General features: G+C 38.7%; 1 protein-coding gene across 3 annotated transcripts in view; it reads right to left on the bottom strand.

Annotated features, from left to right (window-relative positions):
* The window catches only part of abr (ABR activator of RhoGEF and GTPase), a 133,046-nt gene that overhangs the window by 107,457 nt on the left and 5,898 nt on the right, over window positions 1–19,691 (bottom strand). Inside the window, exon 1 of one of the 3 annotated variants that reach the window (XM_032575610.1) lies at window positions 2,742–3,060. The exons of the other annotated variants lie outside the window; for them this stretch is intronic. Within the exon in view, the coding sequence (XP_032431501.1) occupies window positions 2,742–2,802 (61 nt within the window). The 5' untranslated portion in view covers window positions 2,803–3,060. Of the gene's footprint in view, window positions 1–2,741; window positions 3,061–19,691 lie in introns of those variants that run through there. 3 annotated transcript variants of the gene reach the window in all.

The following is a 19,691-nucleotide window of genomic DNA, read 5'->3' as shown; positions in this document are numbered from 1 at the left end:
TTACACCATCGCGTTAGTAACTCCCAGGAAAACAGAGGAAGCTGTAGTTGGGATGCATACCGGTTTGAAAGCAGAGGGATGCGGTCAGCGTACTATTTCCTCGGAAATATGAGTCTCTTCACACATTCTGAGGTGTTACTCATGTTGAATGTTCTTGAGCAGAGGACAATTTCAGCAACTTTCCACAGACAAAGCAAAAGATATTAAGCTGCATGAATGTTTGTGGCTATTTTTCTTTTCATGATAGTAAAGAGTTGTGAAACTAATATCCAGTCTCCTGGTGCATACACCTGGCCTCTGGTGCCATTAAAAATGGATCCACTTCCACAGGGTGTTGAAATAGAATGTAATCAGCTTCACATGGATGCCAGGATACACCGAATACAGGAAAACCATGTGAATGCTAAATATGATTCAGAAACTGATTATCACACAGAAACACAGGTAGATGAGTATTAATGCATGCATTGAGCATCTAAAAATATCCAGCTCTGTAAAGAATTTACAGTCATGAGAGAACACTGACGCCACTGGTACAGGTTTCAACAGTAAGAGCAAAGAGGGTTTTTTGGCTCCCTGTTTCTCTGAAATAGGGATCCAACTAAAGGACCCCTGGGATGGGCACTATGTTAATATAATTATTTATATCTCCATGCTTGTTAACATTTGAAGTAAGAAGTCGGGTTGCTCTGCAGACATTTTTTCTTACACATCATGTGAAGTACAACAAGATCAACAACACAAAATGACACCACTGTAGGCATAAAACCTCCGTGTGTCTGCCAGCAGCATTTAAAGGTAGGGTTCCTCTGGATAGTCTGCAGAAGAGAGACTTGAGCATCCGGCTAGGAGGTTGGAGGTTGGAGGGCGATCAACTTGTGTGCAGCTTATTTTAAGTGGCATTTCCTTCAGGTGAATGCTTTCTTAAAAAAACCAAATGTCAGAGTTTTAAATGTGATATATAGTATTAGCTTTATTAGTCTTGAGTTTGAAATGTCATTATTGTGAAACATATTTTTAAAGTCACCCTGTTTTTTCATCTTTTCAGGATTTAAACTCTGTCACAGATGATAATCGTTTACAAAATGTTGGCTGTCCTTTGGAAATTTCAGCTCTAATGTAAATTTCTAGTAACTCTACAGGCATCAATGTTAACTGTTCTAAAAAATAATCGAGTTGACGTTGGTGAAATCCTCTTGAACTGCAGAGCTGTGTGACACCGTCTGCTCCCCTTAACTCTAACCCACTGAAAAGGCTATTTGAAGCTCCTGCACAGTTACAATAATAAAAAAAAACGATTTAACAAACCAAAGAGCAATACACATCACAGGAAAGCGTTTAAGAAAATCTGCTTAAATTATTTTTAATGAAACATTTCACACAATATTTATAAGATTAATGAGGGGAAAGTATATTCTACCACTCTTTACCACAAAGATAAAATGTTTTTCCTCTACGTTTTAATCCCACCAGGACTTCATGTTGTCCATCCTCCTATTTACTTTCTCTCAGGAGATTTCAACATGGTAACAGCAGTAGCACAGTGGTGCAAATCCCGAGCGGCCGTGCCATGTGCCCAGGACTCCAACGTACACACAAAGAAGCTCAAAAACACACCAACAGAACCATGGCTGCACCTGATCAGACCTGGGTTTCGCTGCACAGAATAACAGTAGCTGATCGGAAAAGCATTCATACATGTCACTAAAGTATAGTAGGGTTTGGCGATATGGACTTGGAATTTCATCACAGTATTGTGTGGTACTATGGTGATGATTAAAATTATGATTAAAAAGTATTTATCACTTCTTTTTAGGCATAGCGTTCATATCGCCACAAAGTTAAAGCTGCTCTTGATGCCATATACTTAAAGAAGTGTGATTTATATTGCCAAACTGCACAGAGAGACTTTATTTAATCATATTTTCAAATTTACTGACATTTGTGGATGCTCTGGCAGGAAAAATGGGAGAAGATAGTTCATCAGTGTTTTAACATTAACTGACATCTATTGTGAGAACATTAAATCAAAATTCTTTTCATGACAAGAAATTTTTCACAATAAATGGCATGTTAAATGCTCATCCCTAATTTATGAATGTTGTTTTATATGAATGAGTATTGTGCTTTTTTTAAGCTAAACAACAACCAAACAAATCAAAGTCATTGGAAAGTTACCAAAGGGAAATTAAGAGATTGTTGTTTTATTAAGCAGGACTGCCATCTGAACACTTATTGACCCAGTGTACAGCAAGCGTCTGCAGCACAGCATGAAGGATACAGTAAAGAACTGATTAAAATTAAACATCAGAGAGCTGCTGTTCTGCATGGCTTGGAACATAAAGTTCTACCTCCGGGTTTTCAGACACATACTGCCAATATAAGGGCATCCCCCTGCCTTCATGTCTGAAAACAGCCAGAGTGAGGTGTTGCCACTCTAGAGCAGAAAAAAATGGAGATGCAGATGAGTTTTCTGCTGAGTTACAGACATCCACCATAACACCTGCAGAGCAAAAGTCTTGAAAAAATGCAAAGAATTCAAAGTGTGTGCATGTAATCGTGGGTGTAAGGGAAACGAGGAGGAAAATGGGGAGTGCAAAGTAAGACGGCTTGAGGAACATCTATGAGTGGAGATGAGGACATGGATGGATGGATGGATTGATGGATAGATGGATGGATGGATGGATGGATGGATGGATGGATGGATGGATGGATGGATGGATGGATGGAGAGATACATACTGCTGTAGAGAGTGTCAATCCAGGAGAGCCGGGGCAGACCGTGAGCGCTCAGAGGCTCCATCCTCCTTCGCTCTCCTTCTGTCACACTCTGCGCTTTTCTCTTATGTCCTCCGCTCTTTAATCTCGCTGCTTTTTGCAAAGAATTTCTGTTTTCTTATCCGTGATGAAAAGCCTTTGTCTGGCAAGAAAAAGCCCAGAGAAGCATTTGGAGAAAACGAAAGTGAAGAGACACCCCGGGGCTCCAACAGGCTGAAGGCGAGCGAGCTGAATGAGCGCAGGAGATGTGTTTGTGGGGGTGCGTATGTGTGTGCGTGTGCAAAAGAAAACAAGAGGTTGGAGACGAACACCACCAACCGTTGCTAGGGGAAAGGGAGAAACACTCCCTCTCTCTTTGGCTTGCTCTCTTCCATCCACCCCTCCTCTCTCTCTCGCCCTCTCTCTCGTCTCGATCCCAAATAAACGCCTCATCGGCTCTGCTCTCACACTCTCTCTTTTAAGCACAGGAACGAATTCGGAAGCAGCTGTGAAGCGAACGGTTTGTGTCACTACATGGGATGGGCAACAGAATCTCTGCTGAAGCTGAACAGCTGGTTCAAAGTAACTCAACCAACTTTCTGAAACAGAGCTATTAAAAGAAATTAAGCTATTGGACTTAACTTCCTATATATGCTTAAAAGTAGAATATTCGCCATGTTCTGACAAATATTAAGGAACGACACATATAGATTTGATCTCATGCTTTAAAAACCAATAAGTTTACTGAACATTTTTCTATATCCCAAACTGTAACGTACAAAACTACACATAAAGTATAGATGTACAGATTACAGATTCTTGGCCGATCTCCAGTTTGAGGCTGATGCCAATTTAGCCAATTCTGATTTTTCTTCAAGAACTTCAGTTAAAAGTTATTGAGAAATAATCCTCATTCTTGTATGGTAGTTACTGATTTTTAATACTAGCAGACGAAACATCTCATTTTGTTTTGTAAGAGTTTAGCAATTTCAAAATCAAAGACAACATGATTGGGAGTTGATGTTTTAAACTCTCTCTAGTATCTTGTATTAATGTTCTACAACTTTGTATTTGCTTTATTTAATCGTCCTCCTCTTTATGTATATTACTATGTAATGTATTGCTGGGGTCATTAATAACAGAAGCACATATGATCAGAAACTTGCACACTCACACACCCACACCAAATAAATAATGCTCTACATGAAGTCAGGAAAAGATTATGCAGATCTTATAGTTCAGAGTTAAACAGGAGATTAGCCATGTTTAGCTGAACCAGAGCTAACAAGACGTAAACATGTAACCTGGTCATTTGTTAGTAAAAAGGAAAATTGCATTATTACGTAGCAGCCCAATTCCCATTAGTTTGACGACTATAGGAAATATGAAAACAGTAATATACACCCAACACACTAAGTCGAAGTATCCAGTGGCATCATAAGGCAACTCAGAGATCCTAAATATGACATACATATATCAGGGTTTCCCCAAGCGTATTATAAGCCTGGCGGGTCACCAGGCTTTACTTGTTCCCCCAGAAGGCCAAGCATTACTTATTTAAGTCTTTTTAAAATGTTTGCATTTTTAAGACTTTATGGTTGGTGTTCAAGTATTAATCTTCCAATCTTTCAATGGCACATAACTATCAAGTGATATTTTCAAATTTCCAGTCATCTTTAAACATTTTTTAACTCAAAAACACAAAGGGCCGCTGGATGAATGACTGCTCTGGCACCCAACTACTGAGCTTAGCAAGTTTTCTGGGGGAAATCTTGAATATGTTACTATTGTAGCACTGGGACAAACCCTAATCAGTTTCATAGCAATAACATTACTTAATCTCATGCTAATCTCAGCAGACACTTTGTCTGCGTCAGTGAAGAGTCAGCATGCCAAAGGCTCTGAACAGCTACAACTGATGGCAGCACAGTTTACTTGTCATTACAAAAGTACTGTGGAACATATTTGAGTGACAGATTTCACCACTATGTCAGGACTTCCACAGAATTCACCTTTTTTCATAATTAGGACATGCTTTTGTTTTTTGTTGTTGTTATTGAAACAAAGTGGGCTCATAGCTTCACCTTGGGACATTAATGCTCCGTCAAAGGTGACTGCCATATCCAAATTTGTCGATACCTCACAAGATCACAAAGGTCAATAATGGCGGCATTATAAATTGCTTTTTTGACTTAGTCGATGCAGCACAGTGCATCACAAGTTCAAGGTCACAGTCTTTTATGGGACAAAATATAACCAGGTGTTTTCTATCAGACAACCACTCTTTTAGTCAGTAAGAAAAACAGAGAGATGAACTATGCAGTTCATGTCATGTTTTGAGTGAGTCTCATCTTCTGTTTCCGTGGCAACTCTCTGTACCCCACTCATCAACACAGACACATGCGGGTTGAACATATAAAGTATCCACAACTCATGTACTGCACTACTTCTTCCTGACTAGAGAAATACCTGCATTAGATCCAAAGTAGATGCTATAATATTTATGTGCATCCTTTGAAAAACTAAAATTATTAACATCACATCACGTCACCCCTTTTAATAGTTTTGAGGTTTATGAACCTCAAAGCTATAGAGAAGGGCAATCGGGGACAGGCATCATGCCAGTGGCAACAAAGCCTGACATGAACCTTTTCCCCTCAACCCTCTGTTGGGCCTGCTCCCCCCTACCTCCCTCCTCTCTAACCAGCAGGGGGCTGGGGGGAAAGTCTGGAGGGTTTAGAGGCAGAAAAACTTCAATTAGGACACAAAGGATGACAGGAGGAACCCCAAAAACCTCTCACCCCCTCCTTTCTCCTCAATCTTTGGAGGCAGCGGGGCCTGAGCACTCCTTTGTTTCACTACAGTCCTCATGTGTGCCAGCTGATGAAAACATGTACAGGGTCACCATAAGGATGATTAAAGAGTTTCTATGTAGAGGTTTAATCCTTATCTCTGGTTTGTAGCATTTATTGTGGGATTATTAATGAATATAAATGTGCTATTAGGATGCACAGACATAAAGAGGTTCACACAGAGCGAGCAGATGGAGATGAAGAAGGTTGGTGAGTGGCTCTTCATCAAAAATAGATTGATCATCCAGACGTATGGCTCCTTTGTCTTAAATCTGGGACAAAAAGACGTGTTTCCCACGTGCACGTCTGATTTAGGGTTTTGAACACAAAGCTGCCAGTTTCATCCTCTAGAATACATCATCATTCAAGGGCACCAGCCAAACAAAGACCTGAAACACAAACAAACCAGGCTGCAGTTAGCCTTCCTGGAGCGTCCCAAACCTACATCGATCAAAAATTAATAAGCAGTCAAGCTGGGTAGTAAAAGAGGGCCATTATGAAGTGTCTCTACAAGAGTTTGCTCCCCCCACGTTGAACTCCTCGCATCGCACACCGCCAACACAATTGGCTCAGGTACCGTGGAGAGCGGCTGAAGTGTTTGTCTGGTTTCAGATGTTGAGGGGGGTAGCAGCAGCAGCAGCATGGGGTTTTAAAATACAGCAACACACGAGTTCATTCTGCAGAAAGGTCAGCGTTCAACGATGGTCCGTCACACACTGTGTGTGTGGGCGAGCTGGCATTAAGGCAGAGGAGCTGGGAGGGATAAGATAAGTGGACTGATAAGATCATGACTTTAAGCTGTTCTTTGTTTTCATTTAGAGATAGGCTGTCACATTTTCTCAATGTCTCCGCAGTAGAATTGATTTGTTTTGAAGGACAGATAGAGCTTTCTTCTGGATTAACATGATGCATCACGCTGCAGGTCTAAACATTGTCAACGTGATTGAGTCTGGGTTTTCCACTTAGAATCTTTTTTTCCTGCACCATTTACAAGAACATTTGCAATGAAACGGACTCATGTGGATCCTTGTCGTTCTGCGTCATGTGACCCATCTGCTATGCTTAGATATCCAGAGAGCAGATGAAACACTGGTCAATAAATTTTACAACATTCAAAATCAATTGCTCAGGTTATGAAGACCAACTTTTTCTGGAAGTTTTATATGGCCTGAAATACATCACAAGCCACGTTATCAACAAGTCATATCAAAACAGAATTATTAGAATGCTAACGTTAGCTTGGCACTTCACTAAAAAGTTCAGAATAAAAACATCAAAAGCAAGACGTGAGACAACGCAACAATGTCACTGTTTGTTTAGTCACATATATCTTCAGAAACAAATAAGAAAAGATATGCAGGTTTAAGGTGATGCATTGTTACAACATAAATTAACGCAAGAAAGTATCTGCTGCAGTCTGCCAGCAAAGACATACTGCAGCGTCCAAAATGTCATTGGTCAACAAGTTAAGTTAATCACAATTACAATACTACTTTATGTTACGTACAACTACTGGAACACGGTGTGTCACTTTTTATTTGACCTGGATTTGTATCGGTTAGCAAAAAAAACAGATAAATAGATGAGAAGTCTGCAACTTCAGGTGAAAAATAAGCATGCCTTGGTTGCTGTATAGCATGAAACTCCAAGACTATTGGGCTCTAAATATAGATTGTTTTACAGAAGACAATTATTTTGATCAAAAGCTGATTATGAGATCAGCTTTTGATGAGCTGATCTCATCAAAATAAGGTGTTAATGTCACAACATTGATCTAAGAGAGAAATTGGGTTCAACAAAAAAAAGTTTTTAATGAATACAAGTATCTGTTTCCATTAGTTTATTACACTGACTTTAGGAGAAAAAAGATACAACTGCACTTTGACACTTAAACTAAAATATCTCTGGTTCCTATCGTGACATTTCTAGAGATAAATAAAGATTTTCTGTCAAGAGAAATCTTGGAGGACGTCTGTGTGATCGCTACCAGCCGACTGACACTGTGTGGGGAGGTATGTGTGTAATTAGGCAGCGCGGTGTTCCTCTAGCCAATCAGACGGCCACCCACCGCTCCTACCACCAAGATCTACCCAGATACCCTTGCCCCACAAACCACACCCACATCCACTGCTTTTTGCCCCCTTCGACATGTCAACCCCAGATAAAGGCCTGAGGGAAGATTGGGTGATGGGTGGATTGGAAACGGGGGGTTGCTCATCTCTCAGGAGATGTGCTGGGGAAAACTCTGCTGCCCCCCCTTCATCTTCTCTCGGTTTGAAACTGGAATATTGAGAATAAATCAGACCAGCAATAGAAAAAAATGGTTTGCAGCTAATAAATACTTGATCCTGCTTAACCTCCACCTAAACACACACACACAATATTTCAAGCATTAGAGCTTGTGTTGTGTGTGGACTTTGGAGTATGTGGGTCAGCGTACGCAGAAAGTAGACAGCTGTGTTTCCACGTGAGTGGCTTCTAAAGAAGCACTGGTGTGAAACAGAAACCACAGTTTCAGAACCAAAAAAATCTGACATGAAGGATGTGTTTTCAAAATAATCCACACTTCTGTCACCAATAATTAATGTGCCAACGGTAATGATAGCTGTAATGCATTGTTTAAAGACTTGTGACAATCACAAATGGATCCAGATGAAATGTTTTCGCACATGTCCCTTTGTGCAGGAGGCTGTCGGCGGGGGGGAGGCAGGGACAAGCAATGAGCATGCATTATTTAAAAGCATGGAGTGCACCATTCATAAAATGTCTGCATGTTAAATGGGAATCCCTGACTTGATCTACGGTACTGTTCTATTGATTGTGATGTCCTGCTAATTAGCTCTTCTTTAAGTAAAGAAGTGGGTAATACATTCTTTTAGAGTCACCTCTTCACTTTATGAGGTTTAGGGAAGTAGATGTCAGATACTGACGGTATAATTTATCAAATGGCTATATAACTGATTTCTATACTTACTCATTTCTCTTGAACTGGAAATAAACTGCCTACACAGGAAAAATATGAAATTTTATATCGTCTATGACAGAATTTGATCCTCCAAATCCATCCATCTCATCTGCACTGGATCCCCCTCCTTGAAGCAGTCATGGCCCTATTATGTGGAACAACTTAAGTCTCCCGCGGTGCCGTGTCTGTGTTTGCTTTTCTATATTAATTCAGTCTCTGATATTTGATAAGTTAAAGTTCCCCTCAGAACTCAGTCTGTTTGTGTGCAGGAGAGAGCGAGAGACGGGACAAAGGGGTTCCAAATAATCTGCGTGTGTGAGTAAAAGAGAGAGAGACGTGAAGCCATAGAGAGAGTATTCATCGGCCGCCAGCTGAATTCACTTTGATCTATTGAGGTCAATGTAGAAATCGTCTGAATCACGCTGCGATTGGACAGACACCAGATAACAAGCGTTGCCCCCACATCACACACACGAATCCTGTTGTATACACAGTGTTTATGCTGATTACTCATCTTTCTGTTTTTCTCTATTTCACAACATGCATCCACAACAGAGAGAACAGAAAAAAGCTCCATTAAAATTAAAATCTGTAGGCATTTGGTTTTTTCAATGAACTAAAATATCATTGTTACGTTTTAAGTTTTGCAATAAATGTAAAAAAAAAAAAAAAAGTTGAAATGAGAAATACATTAGATACCACTTTCTAAGCAAAGAACTACTGCCCTCTAGTGTCTGTATTGTGTTGCAGTAACACTAGAAGTGCAAGGAAAGATTTATCTGTTGTTATAAACACTGCAAACAAAAATATTTGTAATTACATTTAAATTACTTGTAATTGTTACTACCAATAAGAAAGGCACATTTCTTCCCTTAATCATGCTGTGCAAATGGATAAGAATGTTTTTATGTTTTCAATATGACGCAGTAATCAACTGGCAAAGTCCAAGTCCTGTTGTTCCTGATTTATATCCATCACTGTGGTGCTAACTCAGAAAATGTCCAGTAGAACTCACGCAGGAGCAACTAAGTTTGGAGGTTTACAGACTCAATAGTTTATGCCATATTGATATTATCTTTGCACTAACTAGTGGATAAAAACCCCCACAGTCCGAAACAATGTTTTCACATATCTGTTCATTTTTGGCAACATATAAGCATTGTATGACAACTTTTTTCAAATTAGGATTAAATAAACAAAGAAAATACATATTTTATATGTCCACAAGAGGGAGTTCTACCCATTACTTAAACATAAAGACCAGAGTCTCCTGAAGTTAGTGTGAGCTTCAGTTGGATTATTGAGGGTCTCATGTTGCAGATAAACAGTCCTTTGGTTATGTGGTTTAAAAGCTAGTTGCTCTTTTATTTGTATCTGTCTGGGTTTAATGCTGCCGAGGTGCTGCTTGCTCACTTGGAACACTTCTGGAGTCCGGTGTCACCAGAAACAAAAATCAGCACACACTCATACACACGCAGACACTTGAGAGGGGTTCAGTGCAAAAGGAGAGTAAAAGCTGCTTTGTGAAGGCACAACCGGAGGATTTTTCTATATCCACCCGTAAAAACTGGTTTTCAGTTTTGTTACTCTCTCTAAACCATAAAGTTCTGTAAAATAGACCTAGATTGAGAATATTCCAAACTATTCTCAAACTGCTGTAAGCTAGCCTGGCCATTGCCGTCTCTCGCAATTCCTCTCAATTCTCATCTCCCTCTCATCTTCATCTGGGATTTCTCCCATTGAAGCAGATTTCTCCAGTATAATTTTAATTTTGGCCAATCAGCATACAGAAGAAGTTGTGAACGATTACGTCAATTTTCTGCATTGTTGTAAAATCTATGTCTGTAATTTTAGCAATGGCAGCAGAGGAAGTAAACGTAGCCGATCCGTCCATGTTGGCCATGGAATTAACATTAAAAGTCCCGTCATTCGCACGCCCCACTGTGACTCTCTTCATAGTGGGGTATGGTTCTCTACAGCGCAGACAATTTCCGGTAAGCTTCATAGCGACCAACCAGCGAATTAAATACGTCACGGGCAAACGTTAGCGATTGGTTAACATTTAAAACTTTAACAAAGTCCACGCCTCCAAGAAGCAATCGTTTCTAAATAGCCACGGGTCCAGACCCTATGTACAAAGCAGAACGTAGAACAGGGGACTAGTTTTTAACCAAGCTAGATGAAATGGAGTATCTGAAGTTTCTTCTTAAAAGGCTTTTAAACTCTAGGAACAGTATACAAACATACTGATGCTTTTAATTTGGTTTATTATTCTAATGCCCTTTATTGAACAGCAAATGGCTTAAGATGAAGAGTCAAACACAAGGAGGAGTATGGCCTCTGTACATAGGACGTATGATTAACCTACAGAGTTAACCAGGAAGGTGAGTTCTTTCGCATGAACTGTCATTTCATGGTAAAAAAGCTTACCGCTAACTTCAAAATCAACAACAACCTTTGTAGAAAAAAAGCTAGAACTATAAATTAAAAAAGTAAAACAAAAACTATAGTGGGATGCACATTTTAATAGCAAGCTGTGTCTCAGTTCTGGAATAACAGAAAGAAAGTTCACTTGCCCTAGGTCCACTTATTGGTTTTTGTTCCCATTAGCAATTGTGGACACAGACACTTGACACCCACAGCAGGTACTTAGGTGACCTGAAACACAATCAACTGCATCCGCTCCTCTTCCATGCACTTTCACAAGCAGGAAGGCTTTTTGCAAAAAATAATTTACTAGAACCCCTGAAATGCTTTCCACTTGCAATCCAATTCTTTCTCCAACTATTCACGTTTCCTCCAACTAAGATGGGGAAGTGAAAATGATAAGCATAGCAAAGGATGTCTTTAAGATTGTGAACCAGAGGAAACAGAGAGTGCTTTCATGTTCTCAGCGCAGGTGTTTCAACAGAAAAGGCAAATGTGTCAGTGATTCCCTGGTGTAACGGTGACAACAGAAACAGCTCGGTTGAAAAAGGCCACAGAAGGGACATAGTGACAAAGTCTGAGGAAACACTTTGTCTTCTAAGACACAGAAGGACTGTCACTGGATTTAAGTGGAACAATAAAACCGCATTTCTTTCAGTAACATGTATCAAATCTAAAAAGGCACAGAAGCTCAAGTAATCTTTTAGTCTAGGATATTTTGGGGGGGTTTTAATGCCTGAATGTAGCAGTTGTTTGATCCTCACACTGCCGATATGAGGATTCACACACCAGCAGGGACAATGAAAGCCTGACCAAGAATGTGTTCACGATTTTCCCGGTCATCCCACTTATCGCTAGATTTTGAAGTAAAAAAATGAATAACATGCTCTCAATAACAAACAGATGACTAAATGGTGAATTGCTCTTGATTTTTTTTTATTACTTATCCAGCTTTTATTTTTTCCAAGCTACTAGGCAGGAAATTTTCTTTAGTTGTATTCAATCACAGAACTTGATTTGCTACTCTGCTGAAGCATAGCCAACTAATTACTTATGCTCAGTTACATTTTTGGGAGGAAAAAACTAGCTTTTAAATGTACTTACTTTAGCAATTTTTTAGATGGCTACTTCTTTTACTTGTTAAAACAGGGTTACTCTTTGTACTCTACCCCACATATTGGGTAAAGTACAATCTTTGAGTAATTCACCCATCTCTGAACATTGGTTGAAAACCTTGTGTGTGTGAGGCAACAGTTGGTTTGGGTACCAAGTTTTCAATTGTTCTTAGTGTGTGTTTCCTCTTTCATTGCATGACTGTAATTCAATTCCTTACTCAAAAGATACTTGAGTAAGGAATTGTAGTCGTTTGAGCTACATGGATTTCAGGACAATCATACCGTAAAATACACTGAAGCAGTTTGTTAGGAAGACCAGCACAGACTAGATTATCTGGATTCCACTGTCGCTAATTATTAGCGATCACACGAGTGGAGACTATGCATGAAAACCAATTAGAAATCAGGTGAAGGAAGGTCTGAAATTTATCAACGTCATCAACAGTGTCGTCATTCATGCCTGTCTTTGTCATGGTTTGAGAGCAGAGTCAGAGAGATAGCTTCTGAATCCATGTTGAAAAATGTCACGTGTCCACGTGTTTACTTATGCTGATCAGCTTGATTTTTTTTTTTTATTTGTGCCTCTTGTGATGTCATCAAATCAAATCCACACAAGCAAAAAGTTAGCATTTTTCCCCTTTAGTGCACTTAAACAAACAGATGTTGTGAAACCATGTAGATTAAAACTCATCCATCCATCCATCCATTTACTAACACCCTTGTCTCCAGTGGGGTCAGGAGGTGCTGGTGCCTATCTCCAGCTGACGTTCCGGGCGAGAGGCGGGGTTCACCCTGGACAGGTCGCCAGTCTGTCGCAGTAGCTTAAAACCATAACTCGCGTTTCTAAAACATGTGACCGTGTAAATCACTATCGTGCAGTTGTCACTTTGTGATGGAAAACTTCCCAAAACTCAAGATATCAAACAAAAACAAAATGTAGCCATGCTCAAAATGTTGCTCAACACAAAGTAAGAAAATTTCCTTTTTGCCTTTTTCCTTTTTATGACAAGTTTGCACTCACGACAGCAATACGAAAATTGTTACAGCCTCAAAAGAAGCTTCATACTATCAATTTATGAGATAAAATAAATTTATGAGAAAAGCAAGTATTAAGGTTGCAATGGAACACTAGTAAAACATTATTAGTGTGTTACAGCTGAACAATATTAAATTGACACAGAATTAATTATAAGAGTCTAGGCTGGTTGCAACAAAGGCATGAACTTTATCTCTGTCTCTATTTATATCATGCTGAACAATTGCTACTGACGTGCATCTAGTTTAGTAATAGCTCAGTCAGTCGTCATAGGGTTTAAATGTGTCAACAAGCTGGTTCTTTACCGCGTTCCAAGCCGAGTTAAACCTAAACTCCAATCTGCTAAATAATCCACCACAGAATCCTTTGTTACTTAACAATTACCATATGAGCCAACTATGGGGAAAATATACATTTCATTGGTTTTCCCACATCAAGATTCGGCGCGTCTGATGTGCTAATTTTATTAAAACATCAACTACTAGTGCCAATCATGTTCCTCATAGAGAGATAAAATCAGGCAACGAATGTTTTAGGGGCTGGCTATTTTCATTAAGCTCATCAAACGCTGATTAGCCACCAACTGGGTGAGCAATTTGCATTCATATTTAAAAATCTGGCAAGGTATAAATCAGAACTCAAATAATAGTTTAGTATATCGCAAATTTATGAACGGCAGTATTGCTGCACACAACATGCATATGACAAAGCAAGGTTTCCCCCAGAAAACTTGCTAAGCCCAGTGGTTGGGTGCTAATGCAGTTATTCATCCAGGGGCCGAAGTGTTTTTGCATTAAAAAATGTTTAAAGTTGACAGGTAATTTGAAAATATATCTTGATAATTATGTATTACTGAAAGATTGAAGATTAATACCTGAACACCAACTATAAAGTCTTAAAAAATGCAAACGTTTTAAAGAGACTTAAATAAATAAGCAATTCTTAGCCTGGTGGGGGCACAAGTAAAGCCTGGTGGCCCGCCAGGCTTATAATACACTGGAGGAAACCCTGACGAAGAACTGTCTTAACTGGAAATAAGTACCATTTTATTAAGCACCATGCGATGAGACTATGCCGTAATATAATTGCTAACATTGATTGTCAATGCAATATTGAAAGTTTTAAAAGGCCAATAGTTTTAGTGTGTTTTGATCAGAAGGTTAAAACACACACCGCAACTGTGAGGTGACACGGCATCACATGACAGAAGCTAATTTTTTTTTAAAACAGAGACTTTTAGCTACTTTTCACTGCGTGGTTACAGACTCCTAATGTTGCATTACTACTTCCATGTGAGCAGTAGCACTGAAACAAAAGTGGATCCTCAGTAAATAAATATGGATGGAGTGTAAACAGCTGCACCACCTAAAGAAATAACAGGGAGTAGCAAACTGATGAAGACTTTACTTCACAGTCAGTCAGAACAATAAAGGGCTCTGTGGACCCTCATGCAGCATGCACTCTCCTGCACACCCGTCTCACACACCACAAATGCACCGTAGGGTTTCCATGGCAGCCAATGCCAACCCTAACCGCACTAAGGGCTGTCTCCCACTGCAGTATCAGACATTTTTCATCTCTTCTTAAATTTTTTTTTTTGTTTGTTAAAATGTGGTCTCTCATTAATAGAGGGGAGGTGGTACGAAAATCGGTTAACTGACAGGAAAACCACATTTCTTTCACATACTCCTGAATCTTGCAGCTGCTCATCTCTTGCCGTTTTGTATGACACGTTCAAGCACATAAACTCCAAGTTACTATGATTCATTTTGAAGCGAAGAAAAGGGGAGTGAACTTGAGGGTGGAGGAGTGAAAATTAGATCACCTCAGTCCTGCTTACAGGAAAATGAGAAGGGGAAAAAAAGTGTTTTAGGTGTGTGTGTATAAGAGGAGTAGCTTCCAGCTCCTCTTTCTAGCTTGTCTGTGACTATTACAAACTCATGGGAGGTCCACGCCTTTGTTGATTTTAGAAACAAAAGGTCAGTATGTCAGAGCCCCATAAATAAGGAACTTAAGGGAAAATCAGGTGCATATAACAAAGCTCTCTTTGAATTCACATGGTCTGGATTAAAGTTACTACTTCAACAAGCAAAAAACATTTTGAAAATAATTACTTTCTGTATAATGTTTTATACATCAAAAAGAAAGCCTTAAGGGAAAGTGCAATTAATACTGAAAGTAAATCTTCAAACAACGTAACGGATTTCTGAGACTTGAGAGAGTGCAATGCACGACTCCCTGAGTACTTGCATTCCTAGTCACAGTTTCAACACTTGATGACTGCGGCTGATGTCGTCAGCAGGCTGCAGAAACATATTGCGTCACAGGACTTTCTATGAGGTGAGCTTAAGTCCAATCTGGAACTGAACGGAGGGGATTCCTCCTATGATACAAGTACGCAAAGGTCACCTGGTCAAGTTTCGTTCGCCAGAGTTGAAAAATCCCACGGTGTTTGTACGGTGGGGGACCCCCAAGATATGGCAAGGGACACATTAGTCAGAGCACAAAATGTCAAAAAAGACAAATTTATGGGATTTTCTGATCAGTCTCTCCAGTAAGTCTGCTTAGAGAATCTGTCGTGTTGTTTGTGTTAGTCCTATCTGCATCAAATTGCTGCCACCCTGAAGAGAGAGATACTTTGTGTCTTGCATTCTGATGTAGGGAGTTGCCTAAAACAACTCTCCTTTTGATTAACTGTGGCTGGCCCTCCAGATCCTAAAGACGTACAAAAATTGAATTTTTGTCAATATTTCTAGGGTGTGATGATCCCTGAGTAGAGAAACAAAATGACATCTTTAACTACGCAGGTGGGATCGTCTATGTTGACCAATGAGTCAGTGACGTCTAGTCTTTTTACTTTTTTCTTTATGCTTTCTGTTCCCTATTCCTTCAACAGATAGATATCAAATAGGGTAAGGAAACTTTTCCAGAAAGAGTTTTGGGAAGAGTCTAGGAAATTCTCAAGTGGTCTTAGAGCTCTTAATGCATTCATTTATTATTCTGGTCAAAGCCCTTTTTATTATGATCAGTACTAAACTGTTATTTGTGGTTTATCTTTGTGTTTTTCTTATTATGAGTTACGTTTCACATCAGTAAATCCCCGTAGAGATAGATTAGATTGGTTAATAAAGAATTTACACTTTGATTTAACAAATGTCTCCAGGTGATTTTTTTCTTGTAGCCTATGCATAACTTGCTCTAATCTCCAATTGAATAAATTACCATCCCAAGATGGGTTAAACTTCTGGTCTTTTCAAATGTACAATGACTGATTGGGAAAGGAAAAGAAAACCCAACAGATGACTAAAGAACTACTCACTTAATGGTGAAATAGCTAAAAAAAAAAAAAAAAAAACATTTATTTTGTTTTCAAACTCTAAATTCTTTCAACTTTTCTATCTATTGCTACTCTTTGTGGTTTAAAGACTGAGTCAGTTTCTAATTTTAAATTCCAATGACCCTTTAAAACTATTAATGATAACTACGGTAAAACCCACTGGCTAATCAAAATGTACAGAAGTATCATGTAAAGTATAAGAAATAAACACTACATGTGAAAATAAATGATGCATAATACTGGAAAATTCAGTACACTGTAGAGCAGAAGATTCAAGATTCAGATCCTACAGTTTTAATTTCCATTTGGATGCTTTGGGCGATTCTGTAGTAGATGCCTCACAACCAGCAGCGCCTGACCGTGTATTTCACACCTCCAACACAGAGGTATTAGTAGAAACATTCAGCGCCCATCTCATCCTCAGTGCTGCAACACACACACATTCTGCCCATCTCCCATCTCCAACCATGCCGACTCATCACCAAGGCAACACGAAGACAAAACAGACAAAAAATAGTCCATTAGCCCTGAGGACTGGAGAATATGAATGCTGCAGAGGTTTGGAGCAATAGCAGGTCAGAACTGCATAGTTCTGATTATTTTTCTGAGTAGCACAACATATTATATAGAAAACAAAATACTGGAATTTCTTGTAGAGTCAAATAGTCCACAAATAGTTTTGTAGATGAGATGGACAACGTTCTACTGCACGGTTTAAAATAAATATTTTTCAGACAATAATTCACGTAGTTAATGAACTTTAATGGAGTTTGTAAATGTAAAATATTGCTCATATTGTCACTTCAGCTGATTAGATGTTTTTGCATTGTTGTTTCCATGGAAGTACTAGTAAACCTCGCATTCATGTTTCAAAAACTTGACTGAACATAGTTTGTGAGTTCTGGTTAGCTGGATAGTTGTACAAACTCATTGGTGTAGTGATGTAATCATTTAAAAATATTTAGGGAAGGTTTCATTTTTCAAGCAGAGTTTTTGTTTGTAAAGCTCTGAATTTATGCAGTGATAAAAAAACAAAAAAACAAATTGCCCATCCCAATAATTTTGTTGATAAAAAAGTAAACAGAAGATTTTTTAAGAAAATTTTGCTGTGTTCAATTGTCCTTTAGATTTGGACCAGATCTGAAGAATTGCACTGACTATGCTGCAGTCAGAAAGCTAATGGGATTTGCTCATTGTTGTTGAGCGAACCCCTGGTGATGATATCAAGCCGATGCATTTCTCACCACTTTGTTTGCTAGATACTTTTATGATGGTTCATAAAAATCTGTTACATGAAGCTTCACAATAATGATCACAGGATAATTTCAGAATAAAATAAAATAATTTCACCTCTGACATTCTCTCACTGCCAAGCTAACTGCAGCCTTATAAAGACACACTCACCTGAAAATAGCAATATTTAAAAATCTTTACCATTTAGAAGTGAAGAGAAGAAAACCATATTTGGTGCAATAAAAAATGAAGTAGTAGATAATGTGAAGACAGAGATAAACATGTATTAACTTTATAATATTATAATAACATTAAAAAAAAGGTTGATTCATTCTAAAATTTGACTTTAGCAGATTTTAAACTATTATTTTTCACAAAAAAGAGATGCATATTTATATCTCTAGTTGAGTAAATATTTCTTTGATCAATTTTTCTATTATAAAGCAACCTTTGGTTGATTTAAAATGGTAAATTGCATGTTAAAAGAGACACAAATAATGATCTAATGTTCATCTGGTAATTTAGGACCAATAATACAAGTGAAAAAAATATTTATTTCTATCATTAGAGACTTGGAGCATGACTGAATTTGGGTGGAAAACTTGAGTCTTGACTTGGGTTTTAAAAAATTTACTTGTGAACTTCTATGCATCTAGCATGTTGAGTACATTTTACTTGCAAAGTAACAATAAATCTCGGGGCTGCATTTCAAGCCTCAACTTTCCAAGTTCAAACTCAGATGCCATTCTTGATGTATATCCCACTGGGAACTCTTAAAATCTAATTTCCTATGACAAATTAAATACCGTCACTGTTTCCCATTACGTGTACGTGCTGCACTGAATAGCCAAATACACACTCACACTCACACAGAAGCTAATGTAAACCCACCTTAGCTCATCAGCAGTCTAACGACAGAAGCAAGCCAAACTGTTCTGGCTGGATTGTTTGTTTTTTTTCTAAAGAGTCCGCCTGCCAAACAGTAAAGTGCTCACTCTACAATAAATCACAGCATAACTCCACTTAAATAAAACCAACAACAAGCCAGAGCTTTTTATTTAGGACTAAACAGTCAATGATCAAACCAAGACAATGTGGTGAGTTTTTATGTAGTCCAAAGAGCGCAGCAGTTTCCTCCGCTGCACATGTTATTCAAGACGGGCCTGGACCTGCCCTGAGCACAGAAACAGCCAACCCAGAGGAAAATGGGAAGGTGCCTCATGCTCAACACCCACTCTCAGGAAAAAGGGAGTGACAGAAACAGTTTTTCCTAAGTAACTATTTCTGTTATTGAAGAAGTAGGATTTATTTAGGATACTACTTCCTGCGAGGCAAAATTAATAATGTTCCTCCAGACATAGTTTTCAGTAATCAGCCAGTCCTTTCTGCAGAGTCAGACGAATGTGGCTGCTCTGTGTAAAATCTCCTTTCAACAGGTTTCAGCTTGCTGCGTTGATGGAGAGATAAAGGACTTCTCAGCTTTGCACTAATGATGGTTTGATTGTGCTTTTATGCATGAGATGAAATGTATTAAAAACTTAGAGCATCAACTGAAAACAGACCACAACATTTTCTGCCTTTGCAACTTTTTAACGTAAAAATAGGAGACATACAACTAATACAGTACAGTTTCTACTAATTTATTGTTCATTTTTCATAATTGTCCTCTCATTACGTAATTTCAGTTTCACTGAGCCTCTTTGCTTGTTTCGAATGCCGACTGAACATGTAATTCAAAATCCCAATAAAGGTGTTCACATTCAAGCAGTGAGCAGATGTGTGGACAGAAATCTATGTATGGAGGTGCCAAAACGTTCTACAGCTGAGTATAAAAAACTGAAGTTATTATTTTTGGATCTAAAGAGGAATAATCTAGAGTCGGCACAAAGCTTCACTTATTAGAGCTAGATCAGGCCTGAAATCTGGGTGTGAAGATGGACTCACACCTGAACCTTCAGAGTCACATAAAG

This window comes from Xiphophorus hellerii, chromosome 11 (assembly GCF_003331165.1).
Source record: "Xiphophorus hellerii strain 12219 chromosome 11, Xiphophorus_hellerii-4.1, whole genome shotgun sequence".
NCBI lineage: Eukaryota > Metazoa > Chordata > Actinopteri > Cyprinodontiformes > Poeciliidae > Xiphophorus > Xiphophorus hellerii.
This window is presented reverse-complemented; position numbering and strand designations above follow the sequence as displayed.